The sequence below is a fragment of the Cricetulus griseus genome, chromosome 2, assembly GCF_003668045.3.
Source record: "Cricetulus griseus strain 17A/GY chromosome 2, alternate assembly CriGri-PICRH-1.0, whole genome shotgun sequence".
In the NCBI taxonomy this organism is placed as follows: domain Eukaryota; kingdom Metazoa; phylum Chordata; class Mammalia; order Rodentia; family Cricetidae; genus Cricetulus; species Cricetulus griseus.
In genome coordinates, this window is record NC_048595.1 from 267,384,475 (window position 1) to 267,398,278 (window position 13,804).

The 13,804-nt window shown below is 44.6% G+C and overlaps 1 protein-coding gene across 2 annotated transcripts in view; it reads left to right on the plus strand.

Moving 5' to 3' along the window:
* Prep (prolyl endopeptidase) overlaps window positions 1-11,544 on the plus strand; it is a 96,847-nt gene extending 85,303 nt beyond the window's left edge. For both annotated transcript variants that reach the window (XM_027401900.2, XM_027401901.2), the window contains 5 exons: window positions 1,848-1,984; window positions 4,179-4,273; window positions 6,709-6,840; window positions 8,468-8,624; window positions 10,800-11,544. In XM_027401900.2, the coding sequence (XP_027257701.1) occupies window positions 1,848-1,984; window positions 4,179-4,273; window positions 6,709-6,840; window positions 8,468-8,624; window positions 10,800-11,094 (816 nt within the window). In that variant the 3' untranslated portion in view covers window positions 11,095-11,544. The remainder of the gene's footprint in view (window positions 1-1,847; window positions 1,985-4,178; window positions 4,274-6,708; window positions 6,841-8,467; window positions 8,625-10,799) is intronic.
* Window positions 11,545-13,804: the final 2,260 nt, after the last annotated feature.

Genomic DNA, 13,804 nt, shown 5'->3' on the forward strand with positions numbered 1-13,804 from the left:
GTATTCACTGTCCCAGCCAAAGTAACTTTACACAAAACTGTCCCCTCTGACCAATTGAAAATCTGCAGAGGCTCATCCATGATTCATAAACTGCCATATCTAGTCCACGTCTCCACAGTAGTTAGAAACAAAATTTTTAACAACAATTTTAAGAATTTTGTTTAAACCAGATGGGTACTTGCCACAGTCTAGTTGCTCTAGTTGCTTCCTATTGTTGTGTTAAAGACACTGTGACCATAAGCAGCTTGGAAGTGGAAGGGTTTTCTTGGCCTCCACATAGTTTGTCACTGAGGGAAGCCAGAGCTGGAGCTCGGGACAGAAATTACAGGAGAACCGTGGAGGAGTGCTGCCTACCAGCTTGCTCCACATGGCTCCCTGTGTCTTGCTCAGCCTTTCTTACACCATCCAGGACTAGCTGCCCAGCCAGTGGCATCACCCACAGTGAGCTGGGCCCTCCAACACAGTGTGGACATTCTGTTCTGTTTTACTTGTTTATTTTATTTTTTCAACCGAGATTCCTCTTCCCAGATGACCCTAACATGTCAAGATGACAAAATTTCAGCCGGGATGCCACTACCCTGTAACACCTGTCCCTTAATCCCCATCCTGCCCACTCCTCTCTCCCTGCTCCTTTTGTTTCCAGAGACTTGGAGGCAGTTTTCTGGTACAGAGCTGTACCCTAAGAAGCTTCCAAAGAATTCCTAAGAAGCAGTAACTCTAAATAAAAGTGCATGGATTATCTGGTTCTCAGCCTTCCTAAAGCTGTGACCCTTTAATACAGTTCCTCGTGTATTGGTGATCCCAACCATAAAATTATTTCTGTGCTATTTCATAACTGTAATTTTGCTACTGTTATGAATTTGTGATGTAAATATCTGATATGCAGGATATCTGATATGTGACAAAGGGATTGAGATCCACAGGTTGAGAACCACTAGACTCTCAGTGCCCTCCCCTGTGTGGCCAAGGGCAGCAGGATTTTTCTAGCCTAGCTGAGCCAGACCTCTTCCCAATGTCAGTTGGGGTAAAATACCATGTTTGCTCAAAGAGAAAGCTATTTACAGCATTTTTGTTTATCTGCTGTCTGTAGCTTATCACTTAGTCTATGGCTTATCGCTTGAGTAGCATTTAATGTTCCCTTCCTTATCCTTTTCTTTTAATCCTTTATCCCAAAAGTAATGAATATGGAAATGTTGACTGAACTTGCCCTAGATGACTCAGATTTAGAAAAGGTTTATGAGGCTTAATTACCAACACTGAGAAAATGGCTTTGTTTAGCCAAGAATAATAGGATTCCATGATGTTGCTGTCAGCTCTCTGAGCTAAACTATTTTGTTCCACTAACATTTGTTTAATAGTTGAAAATAGAAAAATGAAGACATATTGAGTGTCTTGACCTTTACAGAGGAAGTTGAACATGAAATTTGTCTTCAAGACAAGAAGTCACCTTAGATTAACTTGATCGGCAGAGTCTGGCTTTCTAGGGCTGAGGGGGTGAGCAGCAGAGGATTGAATGCCCGCTCCATGAAGGCTCTGAGATGGGTGTGATGGACATGGCGGGCTAACAGTGAGACTGGGGAAGGTGAGCAGCCTTCCCAAGAGCACCTAGCTAGCGATGGGTTGAGAGGCCAGACACCTCCCAGTTTCCAGATCCATGCTTTCTGCACTCACCTGTCTGTATGAAATGAAAATGTGTCTCACTGTGACATGTGCCCTTCGGCAGTACTAGATATTCATCTTGCAGCCGTACACATTGAACGGAGAACTCAGTGATTTTTCTTGTTCACCTATAAACCTTGCGCGTGTTTTCCACATCATGCTAAGGCCTCTGCTTTCCTTTGCTGTAGGTTTTTTACCCTAGCAAGGACGGCACCAAGATTCCAATGTTTATTGTGCATAAAAAAGGCATAAAGTTGGACGGCTCACACCCTGCTTTCTTATATGGCTATGGTGGCTTCAACATCTCCATCACACCCAACTACAGGTAAGCATGGGACACTTGACATGCACATGACCTTCTGCACATAGCGGGGTCTGCTAAGTCACGAGGTTCTTGCCTGCTTGGTATTTTGTAGAGGGGCAGGACTTTCAGATAGCTTCTTGAATTTTTGCTTAGGAACCATAGGACCTTTAAAAGACATACATTATTATTGTTGTTATTATTTGATGTCTTCAATGGGAAATATTATTCAAGAAGTATCTGTGCGGTCTACCATCACTTGAGTTCTTAGGAAGACATTCCTGTCCTCAGGGTGTGCCATTGGCTAGCGTGCCACTCTCCTCTGCAGTTCTTTCGAGGAGTGCCTTCTAGCTAATGGTACAGTCGTGTTCATATTTAGCCATAAATACATTTTATGGGTACTCTAATGGCTCATCCATTTTAAACTGTTCTGTGATTTTTTTCTCAGATAATGGATGTTCATATCTACATATTTCCATCGCTATTATTTGTTTATGTTTAAATAGCTTCTGTCAGTTTTTACAACTTCAGTATCCTATTCCTAGTATGAAATGACATTTTCTTTGAGTATTTTTAATAAAAGGAGTTGGTACTTATAGCAGCAGTTTGAATAGTGCCTCATTTGACATCTGCTTCCCAGACTCACCAGGATTCTTTCTGTTTGTGGGCTCATGATGACTGGGACATGCTAATTCATTCCCATCAGCCAGCCATCTTAAACCTGACTCCATGGAAGCTGTTGTCTCGCTTTGGTCATTCAGTAGCTGAAACTGCTCATTAGTTTAGATTTAATGAGTTTCAAAGGTGGCCGGTGCCCTCAGAATCTTTTAAGTGAGCCTGGACTACACCAAGGAGTTGGTTGTTTACTTTGGATGGCAGACCAAGGGAGCTCTTGTATAAAATCGTGATCAGAGCAGTATTCATGATGTGGACTCCAGTGGTGTGTCACAGGGGTGGCACTCTGAGGGCACAGCTAAAGTCAGGCTGAAAGATAGCAGTCTCTCTGCTTGGGCCCTTCTCTGGGCTGCCATCGCATATCTCAGCCATATCTCAGTGGTCCAGTCACAGGCCATGTTGATTCTGAGGCACTTATCTGGAAACTCAAGCTAGTCAGTATCTGTTAGATTAACCTAAATATGGCATTGTTTGCCACTCTTTATATGCAATTTCCAGTAAGAGTGCCTTGTACGTCAGGGATGATGACACATGATTCATCAGGGAATAGCAGGACATGTGCGCTCTCTGTTCTGCATTCCCTTCATCCCAGTGGTACCTAGGTAGATCTACCATGTCTAAAGCTGGCAATCTGTCCATCTGTACAGTGAGTTCTTTTTAGACCTCTAGGCTAGGAATCAAGAGTGACCCATCAGAGATGCCTGAAAATATAAAGGACTAAATCTCCAAGTCATTTTGGCTAGTTGGTCATGGTTAGTCTAATTGTATCTACCTCACTCTAATTCCCTTTCCTCTTCCAGTGACCCTGCCCTCACCTCTCATAAAAGGAAGGATGGCATCAGAAATAGAGTTCAAAGCAAAATAATTTTAACCAAAAGATGTCGCTGCACACTTTTAGGGTCAGAGCAAAAAGAAAAAGGAAACAAAACCCAGTGTTTCCAAAAGGCATAGTATTGTGTTTTCTGGACAGTCCATGTTAAAAGTGTCTTTCATTTCTAGAACATCCAGCCTGAGGCTTGTTCCTCTCCAGTTTTATGTGGTCTCTCGTCCTTGCACACCCTGAGTTGTCTAGTTACTCTCTAAATTCCTTAGATGTGGGGAAATGCACTTAAAGTACAAGTTGAGCAGTTTAGACAGGGTGTTGCCTATTTTCGGGTCTGATGTCAGGAGGGACTGGGCGTCCAGCACCACTCCCTCCTGGCCCAATGCTTTTGTTTGCCATGGCAATCACTACAAAGGTAGATCAGTGGGAAGCAGGGGTCTCTGGTTGTTTCTATATAATATCTGCATTATGAATTGCACAATGGATTATTTACCAGTTCAGCAAAGTGAAATATACTGTTCATGAACGTGTATGAGCTTTTCAGGCAAAGAGTAATCAGAAGTTACACCTCTTTTACTTTAATCAGGTAATATAAAAATATCAGGCTTCTATTGGGATGCTGTGCTACATGGATTGTTCTTAGGATACAATTTCACTTTGAGGTGGAGGGAGGAGTCTTGGTGCTTGCTGGAAGATTAAACTGTTTTCACTATTTCTCAGTGTGTCCAGGCTGATTTTTGTGAGACACATGGGTGGCGTCCTCGCAGTGGCTAACATCAGAGGTGGTGGTGAATATGGAGAGACGTGGCATAAAGGTAGGACAGTTTTTCTGCAGAGCCAAGAGACTGGGCTGACTCCAGCTTAAGTCATGCTGGCCTTCCTGTTTGAATTGCCGGGGCAGAGCAGTGAGAGCCCTTTTCCTCCTCATCGAACACACTACTCCCCCAGTGAAAACAGCTCTCTTTGTGTGTTATTTTCCTTTGCAGTCTAGGATAATGAAGCACAATTTTCCAGACATATTCCTCATAAGACATGATGGAATTTTTGTTTTTTTTGGCAGCACCTGAGGTGCTGTAGGAGGTAGTCTGTGGAGGCTTCTGGTATCTAGTTTGCCTGATGGCCTTGCTTTTCAGTTTGGCATTATCTAGCTATCTCGAAAGAGGTTTCAAAGCAGGTCAGGTCCTGCTAAGAAAAAGGAACAGTCCTGTGCCTATCCTGCTCCTTGTGTGTGCCCATCCTGGCTGCCCACGTGCCCTAGCATTGTGTTGGGAAGGCTAAGTAACTTAGACACCAGGATTTAGCCCCTTTCCTTTCTGGTTTGTCTGTATCTGTTTCCTGGTCTCATGGAGCATGTGTACTAGTTCCAGTTTCATTCCTTAAGGGCCAGGATTGGGTTTTTGTTGATAGTCATTCATTTAAAGCCCTGTCTCTTCATTCTTTCTGTCTGGAGCCCCCATACCTTGTCCAGACTTCCATGCAAGCAGAATTGTTCTTCCCTTGCTCCATTGCTATGGTCTGTTCATTGGTAGTGGTGGAGAGCGTAGACAGCTCTCCCTCCTGCCTCACATTTCCCAAAGTCTGCCGTCATTTACCACATGGCCGAGTGGTCCCTAGAGCTAGGAATTGTCATCAGCATCTTCTCTCACTGCAGGAACATGAGACCCTTCTTCTCCACTGTCCAAGGCCTAGGGCTCTGGTTTCCCACATCAGTTTAGGAACAAAAGTGAACCTATAAAAAGATTGTTCTCGTTGCCTGGTAGGTACTGAGATGCAAAGGCAAGGCCTGACCATTGTGACCAGCACAGACTCAATGGAGTCTCTGACATCACCCAAACTACAGGAGCATCATAGAAGGGCTGAGTGCTTCTAACATGCCCAGGCGTCTATATTTGAAACAACATAGAAGTGACTATGTGATTTTTACTTGATAGTAGATAACACTAAATACATACTATGATATGAAAAGATGACTGAACAAAGGAAAAGAAAATGTACACGTAGCATAAATTTGACTTACATTTCAAATTCATAGGCTAAGACTAGATAGACCCTTTGATTCATCTAATTTTGTGTGTAGTTATTCACACACATATCCTGGCTATGAACCATGATCCGGAGGCCAACTCCAGATTCTCCCAGATTCTCCCTCTGGGAGAGTGGACCCTGTGGTCTAACAGGGAGGATGCTTTGGCCCTGGTCTAATTCTACACTCATTCATTAATTAAACCAACCATTGTCCAAATCCTTGGGAGGAGGCAAGTCGGAGTTTGACTAAAGCTAAGTTATTTTTTGACTGCCTCAGAAAGTCAGTAAAGGACCAGAAGGGGGCCTTTTCCAGTTATAGCCCAGTTTGCAGAACATTAATGCATCTAATTCTCATTCTGTTCATTGAGCTTAAAATGTAATGCGCTTTTAAAAATAGACATATACACCAAATGGTATTGTTCCTGGAAACTTAAGTATCCTAGCTGTTCTAATTCACCGGTAATTGCTTATTAAAATCTTAATAACATTTGTTTTGATGTGAAAAAATTCTTTCAGTAGCACTGCTTCATGTTTAATTGAATTTCTGCACAAGTGGTTAATCTTGAATATCTAATTAGATCTGGGTCTGCTCTTTGTTCATTCTGAGGCAGTTACTTCAGACATCTGCTACTTTGAGGCCTTCACTTCTACCTTTCTGCTGAGTGATTTCTTTGGCTTTGTACCTAGGTAGGGGCTACATCCAGTTGATAGGTGATGATGCTCCGATGAGTCCCTGGGGAGACATGTGGCAGTCAGAAGTTCCCAGTGTGCTCTGCTCCAGCATCTCCTCATCCCAGCTTTCCCATTAAGTTAGTGGCTGAGCACAGCTGTGCCATCTCTCTCTCTAAAACCCACACAGAGGAAGGGTGAGTTCTCCAGGGCAGGAAGCATGTGCAGCCCTTGCCACCAGCGCTGCTGGTGTGTGCTAGCTGGAGCTCAGCGGGCTGGTGGTCCATGTCTCACCCAGCATCTCAGAGCAGTGATTCTTTTTATGTCCCCTTTCTCTCATAGAACAGATCATCTTTTTCTCTTGTAAGTTGTACAGTTTGTTGATAAAATACAAATTCACTGTATGGCACTGCTAAGGTTTCCATAAAAGTTAAATTGAGGCATTTCTGTCAGTGTGGCTTATAAGCAGCCATTGTTGACGTTGGTCAGCAGTGGAAACCTCCATGTAGTTCAGGCTTGCTTTCTGTGCTGTTTTTCATTGTCATTCACTTTGCAGGTGGTATCTTGGCCAACAAACAAAACTGCTTTGATGACTTTCAATGTGCTGCTGAGTATCTCATCAAAGAAGGCTACACGTCTTCCAAGAGGCTTACCATCAATGGAGGCTCCAACGGGGGCCTCTTAGTGGGTGAGAGCTGCCTTCATTCATTCACTCAGTAGCTAGCTGGTCCACTAAGGGTTTTCACACAATTTTACCCTGAGGGTCACAGATGAGAGTAGTTCAGACAGCAAAACTCAGTTTCATTTGAGCCTCTGAACCTTCATCATGCTGAGTAAACTCAGCCTGCCCTGACCATTTTACACAGTACCAGCTGGAGACACACCTGGGAAGCCCTCGCTGAACCTGACCGCCACTCACACCCAGTGAGATGGGAGTCTCTTTTCATCAAACCTATGCTGTCAGATGCTAAATGCATGGGCACAGAGATAGGTACTCACAAGGAACCCATACTTTAGTTAGTAATGCTGAAGTGAAGGGAATGGTTGGTATGGATACTTCACATTTGCTGAGCACCTGGTGAAGTAGATGTACTATTACTGTCCACATCTTAATTAAAGAACACCGAGGATAGCTCGCTCCCTCCTGTCACTTTACAAGAAATATTGATACCCGGTTAAACCTGGTACTTTTCTAATTGCGTGGCTAGTGAAATTTTACTTTGTTCCCTCAGTAGCACTTGGCATACTCATGGACTCGTGCATGGCAGGCTGAGTCCTCATCCAGTGTGTTTAAGGTTGTTCCCTGGTACATGTGTAAACAGCACAAATACAAGACAGTGTTCAGTCCGCTGTTCTTGGGAGTTTGGGGTTGAATGTTATTTATCTTTGAAACATGTGGAGCATGTCAAAACATGGGTTTTTGTGCTTTTCCCCAATAGAACATGGCCTTGTAAGTCCAGTGACAGCAAAAGGTTTGCCTGAAATGTGTGAGGACAGGGTAAATCTCAGGCACTTCTAAGTAAGTGCACAACTAGCTCATGAATATAAGACTCTAGTTGTCTAAAATTGTGTAAATTCGGAAAGGGTGGGGCTGAGTGAGGTGACTTCCTGATCTTTCAGAGGGCTCAAGTTGGATTCTTAAGACTCACATTGGGCAGCTCACGAATTTTATTAGACCTCAAGAAATGCCAAGCCTATCTTCAGGGTTAGGCATAGCAGATGCCTCTGCCTTCACAGAGCTTTCTTTCTGTTCAGATGAGTCAGACATAAACCAAGGCCCGCAGGCTAACATGGGCTGTTCAGGCAAAAGGTGACAGAGGCCAGGTAGGTGTCCCAAAGCCAAACCAGACAGCACAGACTTTGGATGCAGCCTTAGTTCTCACTCTGCTCTGAGAAACAGGAAGTTTTGGGAGTCCTGAGCAGATGGGCAGAAGGTCGGGACTAAGGAGCTGAACAGCTGAGAGGCCTCACTGGACTGGGCTGTGGCTCTGGAAGATATGTAGTCAGATTCTAGATCTATTCTGAACTATAAATAAGAGGTTCAACAGAACTACAGGTGAATCCAAAGCTTAGAGGGAAAGAACCTTGCAAATACCACATGATCCGTGTCATCCACCAGTCTGCTGCGGTTTTGGTTTATCTGGCAAGACCCCGCCTTCTCCCTTGGGCTGGTGGGGGGAACCCATGCCTGAATTATTTCTGAAAACTGCTTGTGTTCCAAGGATGAAGCAACCAGCGTCCTGAAGATACGAAGAACTGGTTCATCTAGATGGTTAATTATAAACAGCTTCTCTTTTTTCTCTCTTGCTTTTTAGCTGCTTGTGCAAATCAGCGTCCAGACCTCTTTGGTTGTGTGATTGCCCAGGTTGGAGTGATGGACATGTTGAAGTTCCACAAGTTTACCATTGGTCATGCCTGGACCACTGATTACGGGTGCTCGGACAGCAAGCAGCACTTTGAATGGCTTCTCAGGTACGCTTTTGTTAATATTTGCCTATATGCTATATGCTAAATAGTGACCATTGTCTGCAGCAGAGTCACAGAGATGGTCGCACCCTCCTGTCTTCCCTAGGTTTTGTTTATCTGTAGTGCTGGGGATTAAATCTAAGACCTTGCACGTGCTAGACAAGTGCTCTGCCCCAGGTTTACTGTTTTCCATTATCTAAGATTCCTGTCAAACACTAATATAGGTCATGCTGTGAAGGTGCTTTTCAGGTGACAGAAGGGTCCTCTGGAACCCGAGACCCACTATGATTCATAGCCATGAAGAAATGGAGACCTTAGCCCATAGCTGTGTGAGACTGAATTCTGCTCAGAACTGGAGGCTCTAATTCTTCCCCAGTGTTAACAGAAGTGCTGACTGCTCACACCTTAAGGGCCTTGAGACACTGCTAGCAGAGAGCTGAGCCAGGGCAGTACACACTGCTGGTGACACAAGAGTCATTTGTTACTTCCAGAACCAAGAATTCATAGAAAATGGTATAAAACCATACGTCACTAAAGACAGTTGCCTTTCTTAAACAAGAGCATAGAGCACAGTGAAACCACTTTTGTGGTCAGTATGCCCACAAATATTTGAAATTAGATGCATTAGTTTATACACTTCTTTTATTCATAACCTTGACAGCTTTGGGGCTAGCAGTGAGTGAGTGAGTGAGACGTTTTCTTTCTCTGTGGCTCTTCACATCCCACGCTAACACTTATAGGTTACTCATCAGCTGTATTTAGGAATTCCCTCAGGCTGATACGAGAAACTTGTTTCCCATTTCAGTCTTCTAAGAAAAATTATTATAAATTTTGATTCAAAACATTTTTTAATTTGTCATTTTGGGGTTTTTTTTGTAGTTAACTTCCCTCCTTAGAACTTCACCTGAAGTGTCTAATTAAATGCTTTGCAACAACTACATTTTATTCTCAGAGGGGGAAAAGCTCACTGAACACCGTGGTTACTCACTGGTGCTTACTGGTGTAACTGTGTCCAAAGAAGCCATAATTCAGAGTAACTGGAGATGTGCACCTAGGGGACCAAGACCTTTAAATGATGAACTTTGAACTGTGTGCCAAAGACATCAGAATGTCCCACAGCATCTTATGCTCTCTAAGTAATTTCAAAGGGGAGAGAAGGTTTTTGAAGAATTTATGGCAATCCTACTTCAGATTTCAGTGTTCTGATTGCTCATCCAGGCTGAACCTTCCTTTTACCTGCAGCTAGTGAGTGAGCGCAGAGCTCAGCCCTGCGCATCAGCAGGGCTCCTGGACGTGTCCCTGTAGCTTACCAAGAGTTGTCCCCCCTGCAGAACCTCAGGCAGGGTTTCCATGCTGCAGAGAACTGACCCACATGTGGGGGTTGGTTAGACCTACGCGCTGACGTCTACTCCCTTACTGTGGGAACCTGAGCCTCACACTGCGTGGACCTCATGTGATCAATTGAGCAGAATTTAGGCTGTTTTCACACTTCGCATTTTCAGTCTGTACTGACACAAATTACTATATGCATTAGTGCAGAGTTGTGAAAAATGGGCAAAATGTAAAGAAAATATACCTAGATGTTTCTGTCATTACACTGTTGTCAATCATTCTTTCACTCAATTCTTTTCTTCTTAAAACCCTTCTTAATCCACTCACAGGTTAGACTTGCTGTCTGCCTCAAGCGTGTCTCCTACTTTCTCTCCTTTGGACAGATGTAGTCTCTTAGGCTGGACTGACACCACGCCTCCTCTCAGTGTGCAGATTAGCAGCGGTCCCTGAGAATAGGCATGTCCTTCCCACAGCAGCAGCACTTGCCTGGGTACAGTGTGAGAGCTGTTGAAGTGCCGAGAACATTGCAGGTTCCAAGTCCTTCAGCAAGAGAGAAACAGCTAGGTAGTTAATACAGGAATGTTAAACTCAAAACTGGCCCATTATTTCAGCAGCTGCATGACTTCCTTTCTTATGCAGCTGTAAGGTTAACGACCCAGCTCCCCAGTTTCCGGCAACCCTTGCTAGTCATGGCCTAAATGATGGCAGCATAGGCCGCTGGGGCCCTCATGTTCTGTTTCATAGGTTCGGCTGGTAAAGCTGGAGGGTCCTGGTGCAGCACTGTCCTCGTGTTCTCTGTAGTCACTCTGCTCTCTGTACCATCCTCACAGAAGCACCTCTGCTTTGTAGGTACTCACCTCTGCACAATGTGAAGCTTCCAGAGGCAGATGGCATCCAGTACCCTTCCATGCTTCTCCTCACTGCTGACCACGACGACCGGGTGGTACCACTGCACTCCCTCAAATTCATCGCCACGCTCCAGTACATCGTGGGCCGCAGCCGGAAGCAAAGCAACCCCTTACTCATCCACGTGGACACCAAGGCTGGCCATGGGGCCGGGAAGCCCACTGCTAAAGTGATAGAAGAAGTTTCAGATATGTTTGCATTCATAGCACGGTGCCTGAACATCGAGTGGATTCCTTAAATGGGTTCCCAGCGCCTCCAACAGTCACAGAAACCCTCAAGGGCTTTCACACCACCTTGACCAAGACACCACTGGGCAGAGTGCTGCCCGTGTGAGCACTGTGCCTCCGCTCACAGACAGCAACTGAGCAGAGCTGCGTGGGGATTTTAATCTTTTCTAGGCTTCTCCTTTGTAGCAAGCCCTTGATGTTTTGTCTTTTATTTTCTTCCCACTCTATCAAGGCACATATTTTAAAAGGAGGGAAGGGGGCATGTTTGGATAAGAAACTAAATGACAGTGAACATAATGTGACTATTAGATTCCTGGATTGAGTAAGGGTCATAGTTGGGCATACACATATATAATAACTCAATGAAGTTGCTTCTCTAACCATAACATATATCCATAAATAAATGGGAGACCTCAAGGGAGACTCCACTGCAGTGCTAATAAATGCTATCGAAGAGTGGAGGCTTTAGTTTTGGTTCCTTCGCAACGAGAGGCAGCCCTCTAAATGCAGATGGCTATCAGAAAGAAGACTGTAACTTTTATGCAATAGGTTAGTTTGCAAACAATTAAAATATTAGTACCACCAAAAAGAGGCTGGTCCATCCACCTCATCTCTCTTGGAGAGATGCAGCTGTGGAGATGGCTCGTCCTCTCCACCATTACCTGCTCAGGAAAAGATCTGACTGGGGGCTTTCAGTTGGATGCCTCTATTTTTAAAAATCTCTGGGTGGGGTTCGGTAGGTGGCTCTATGGGCAAGGGTACTTGCTCTGAAAACCAGGGGACCTGCTGAGTTTGAATAACAGCACCCATATATAATGCTGGGTGAGGCTACTACGTGTGCCTGTAGCCCCAGCAGGAAGGCAGCCATCATCCTCAGGCCTCCGTGTGCCCTTGCTTAGATGGGCACACCTGCACACTCACGTGCTTTCATCACACAAAGACCACATAAACACCGAAGAAACTGTTGCCTGGAAAAGTTAGATTTTTCACTTGTTTGCCTGTGCATTGGCTTGGTTACAGAGTATTTGTGGAAATCAGACAACTCGAGTAAATTACCCACATAGAGTCATTTGCAGTCTCCCCTCAAACTGGAACCTGCAGCACTTCCCAAGCCCCTTCTCCCTCAGACTAATTACTTTCCAGAAATGCAGTTGCACAGTAAAGAGGAGCCTTTTCCATTTGTTATACCCCGCACTGGTAATTTTTGAGTGAACAAAACAGATTCCTCAAACTTAGGCTTTGGGAAGAATATTCTGGGTGTGTTTTAACATCTCACAAAATACTGTTCCTTGTCTATCAGTTTGGGATTGCTGATCTGGCTTATAAGAGAGGATCTTTGTGTTGATTTATCAGATGTCATTAAAAGAGATGTCTTAATTTTACACAAAGTTACTCACAACACCAGTTGTCCCAGTGCCTGTGTCTAAATCACAAAGCACATATATATATGCTTTAAGCATCGTTGCTCTTCGAAGTTTTTCAAATTGTGATCAAAGTTTAGATACAGCATTTTCTTTCATGTCTACTAATACATACGAAACACAACTCAAAAATGGGACAAGGTTTGTTTTCTCTATTCTAGAATCATGCTGTCTACCAACCATTTGCTTCCACAAGCACCATGCATAGTGCAGCTGGCATTGAACATCAGACTCTGTCAGGAAACACAGGCCACCAGCCAGCAGGTCACACTGAGACCAGAAGCAGCAGCTTCATGTAGAGAGATGCTAACTGGAAAGTGGGACCCTGGCCAGAATGACAGGGAGAACAAGTACATTTGCCCAGGGAAGCCACAGTCCCCCTCTGCTGGACTACAGAGCCATTTGAGGGGAGGTAGCTGAGCTGTGCCCACACAGGGTGTCTTCCTGTTCCCATAGATTCTAACAGAACCTCCCCCACTGAGGTCTTCTGGACAGCAGGAAGTGGAAGTATAGTATGCAGGGCCTGTGTTCAAAGCCCAGCTCTCCCTGAGTGGTGGCAGTGATGGGGAAGAAACAAAGCAATGTGTCCCTGAGTGCCTAGCCTGTGTCACTTAAACCGATTTTCTTATCTGTATTTTAGATGCGCACTGCTCCCACACACTGAAAATTACCCTTTTTTATTTTTTTAAGCTTTAAGCATAGGAAATAAAGTGAGTGGCTCAGTGGGCTTAAAAAAAAAAAAAAAAAAAACCTTCCACCACGTGTGACAACTAGAGTTCCACCCCTAGGACCCACGTGATGGAAGGAGGGAACTGACTCCTGCAACTTGTCTTCCAGCTTATACATGCACACGCAGGAAATAAATAGCATCAGCCGTTTTAATTAGGAGCAGGAATTAAGGCTGGAGGCCAGGTCTTCTGTCAGGCAGTCATTGTTCTCTGTCCGTGCTCCAGTGTGGGGGCGGAGGTGCTGCACACGTGGTCTACCTGGTCTGGAGTCTTGCTGGGCGTGCCCAGAGTCCTAGTAAGGTGGTTACATTTCTGGCATTCAATATGCTCACACGTGGAATGTTGTGAAGCTCTGCAGTTAATCATTAGGCAGCCACATGCAAATGGTGGCAGTAGTTTGAAAAGGAAGCTGTTAGCAGTCTCTCCACAGTTTGACAGTTTTAGCAACCATAGAGCACTTTCCAGGGAAGACCACACAACTGATTCTCAGAACAGGGTGCAGGTATCCAAGGGTAGGTTAATGGTGGGCAAGAAAGAGGTCAAGAAAACATGTCAGGATGTTCAGTGACGTG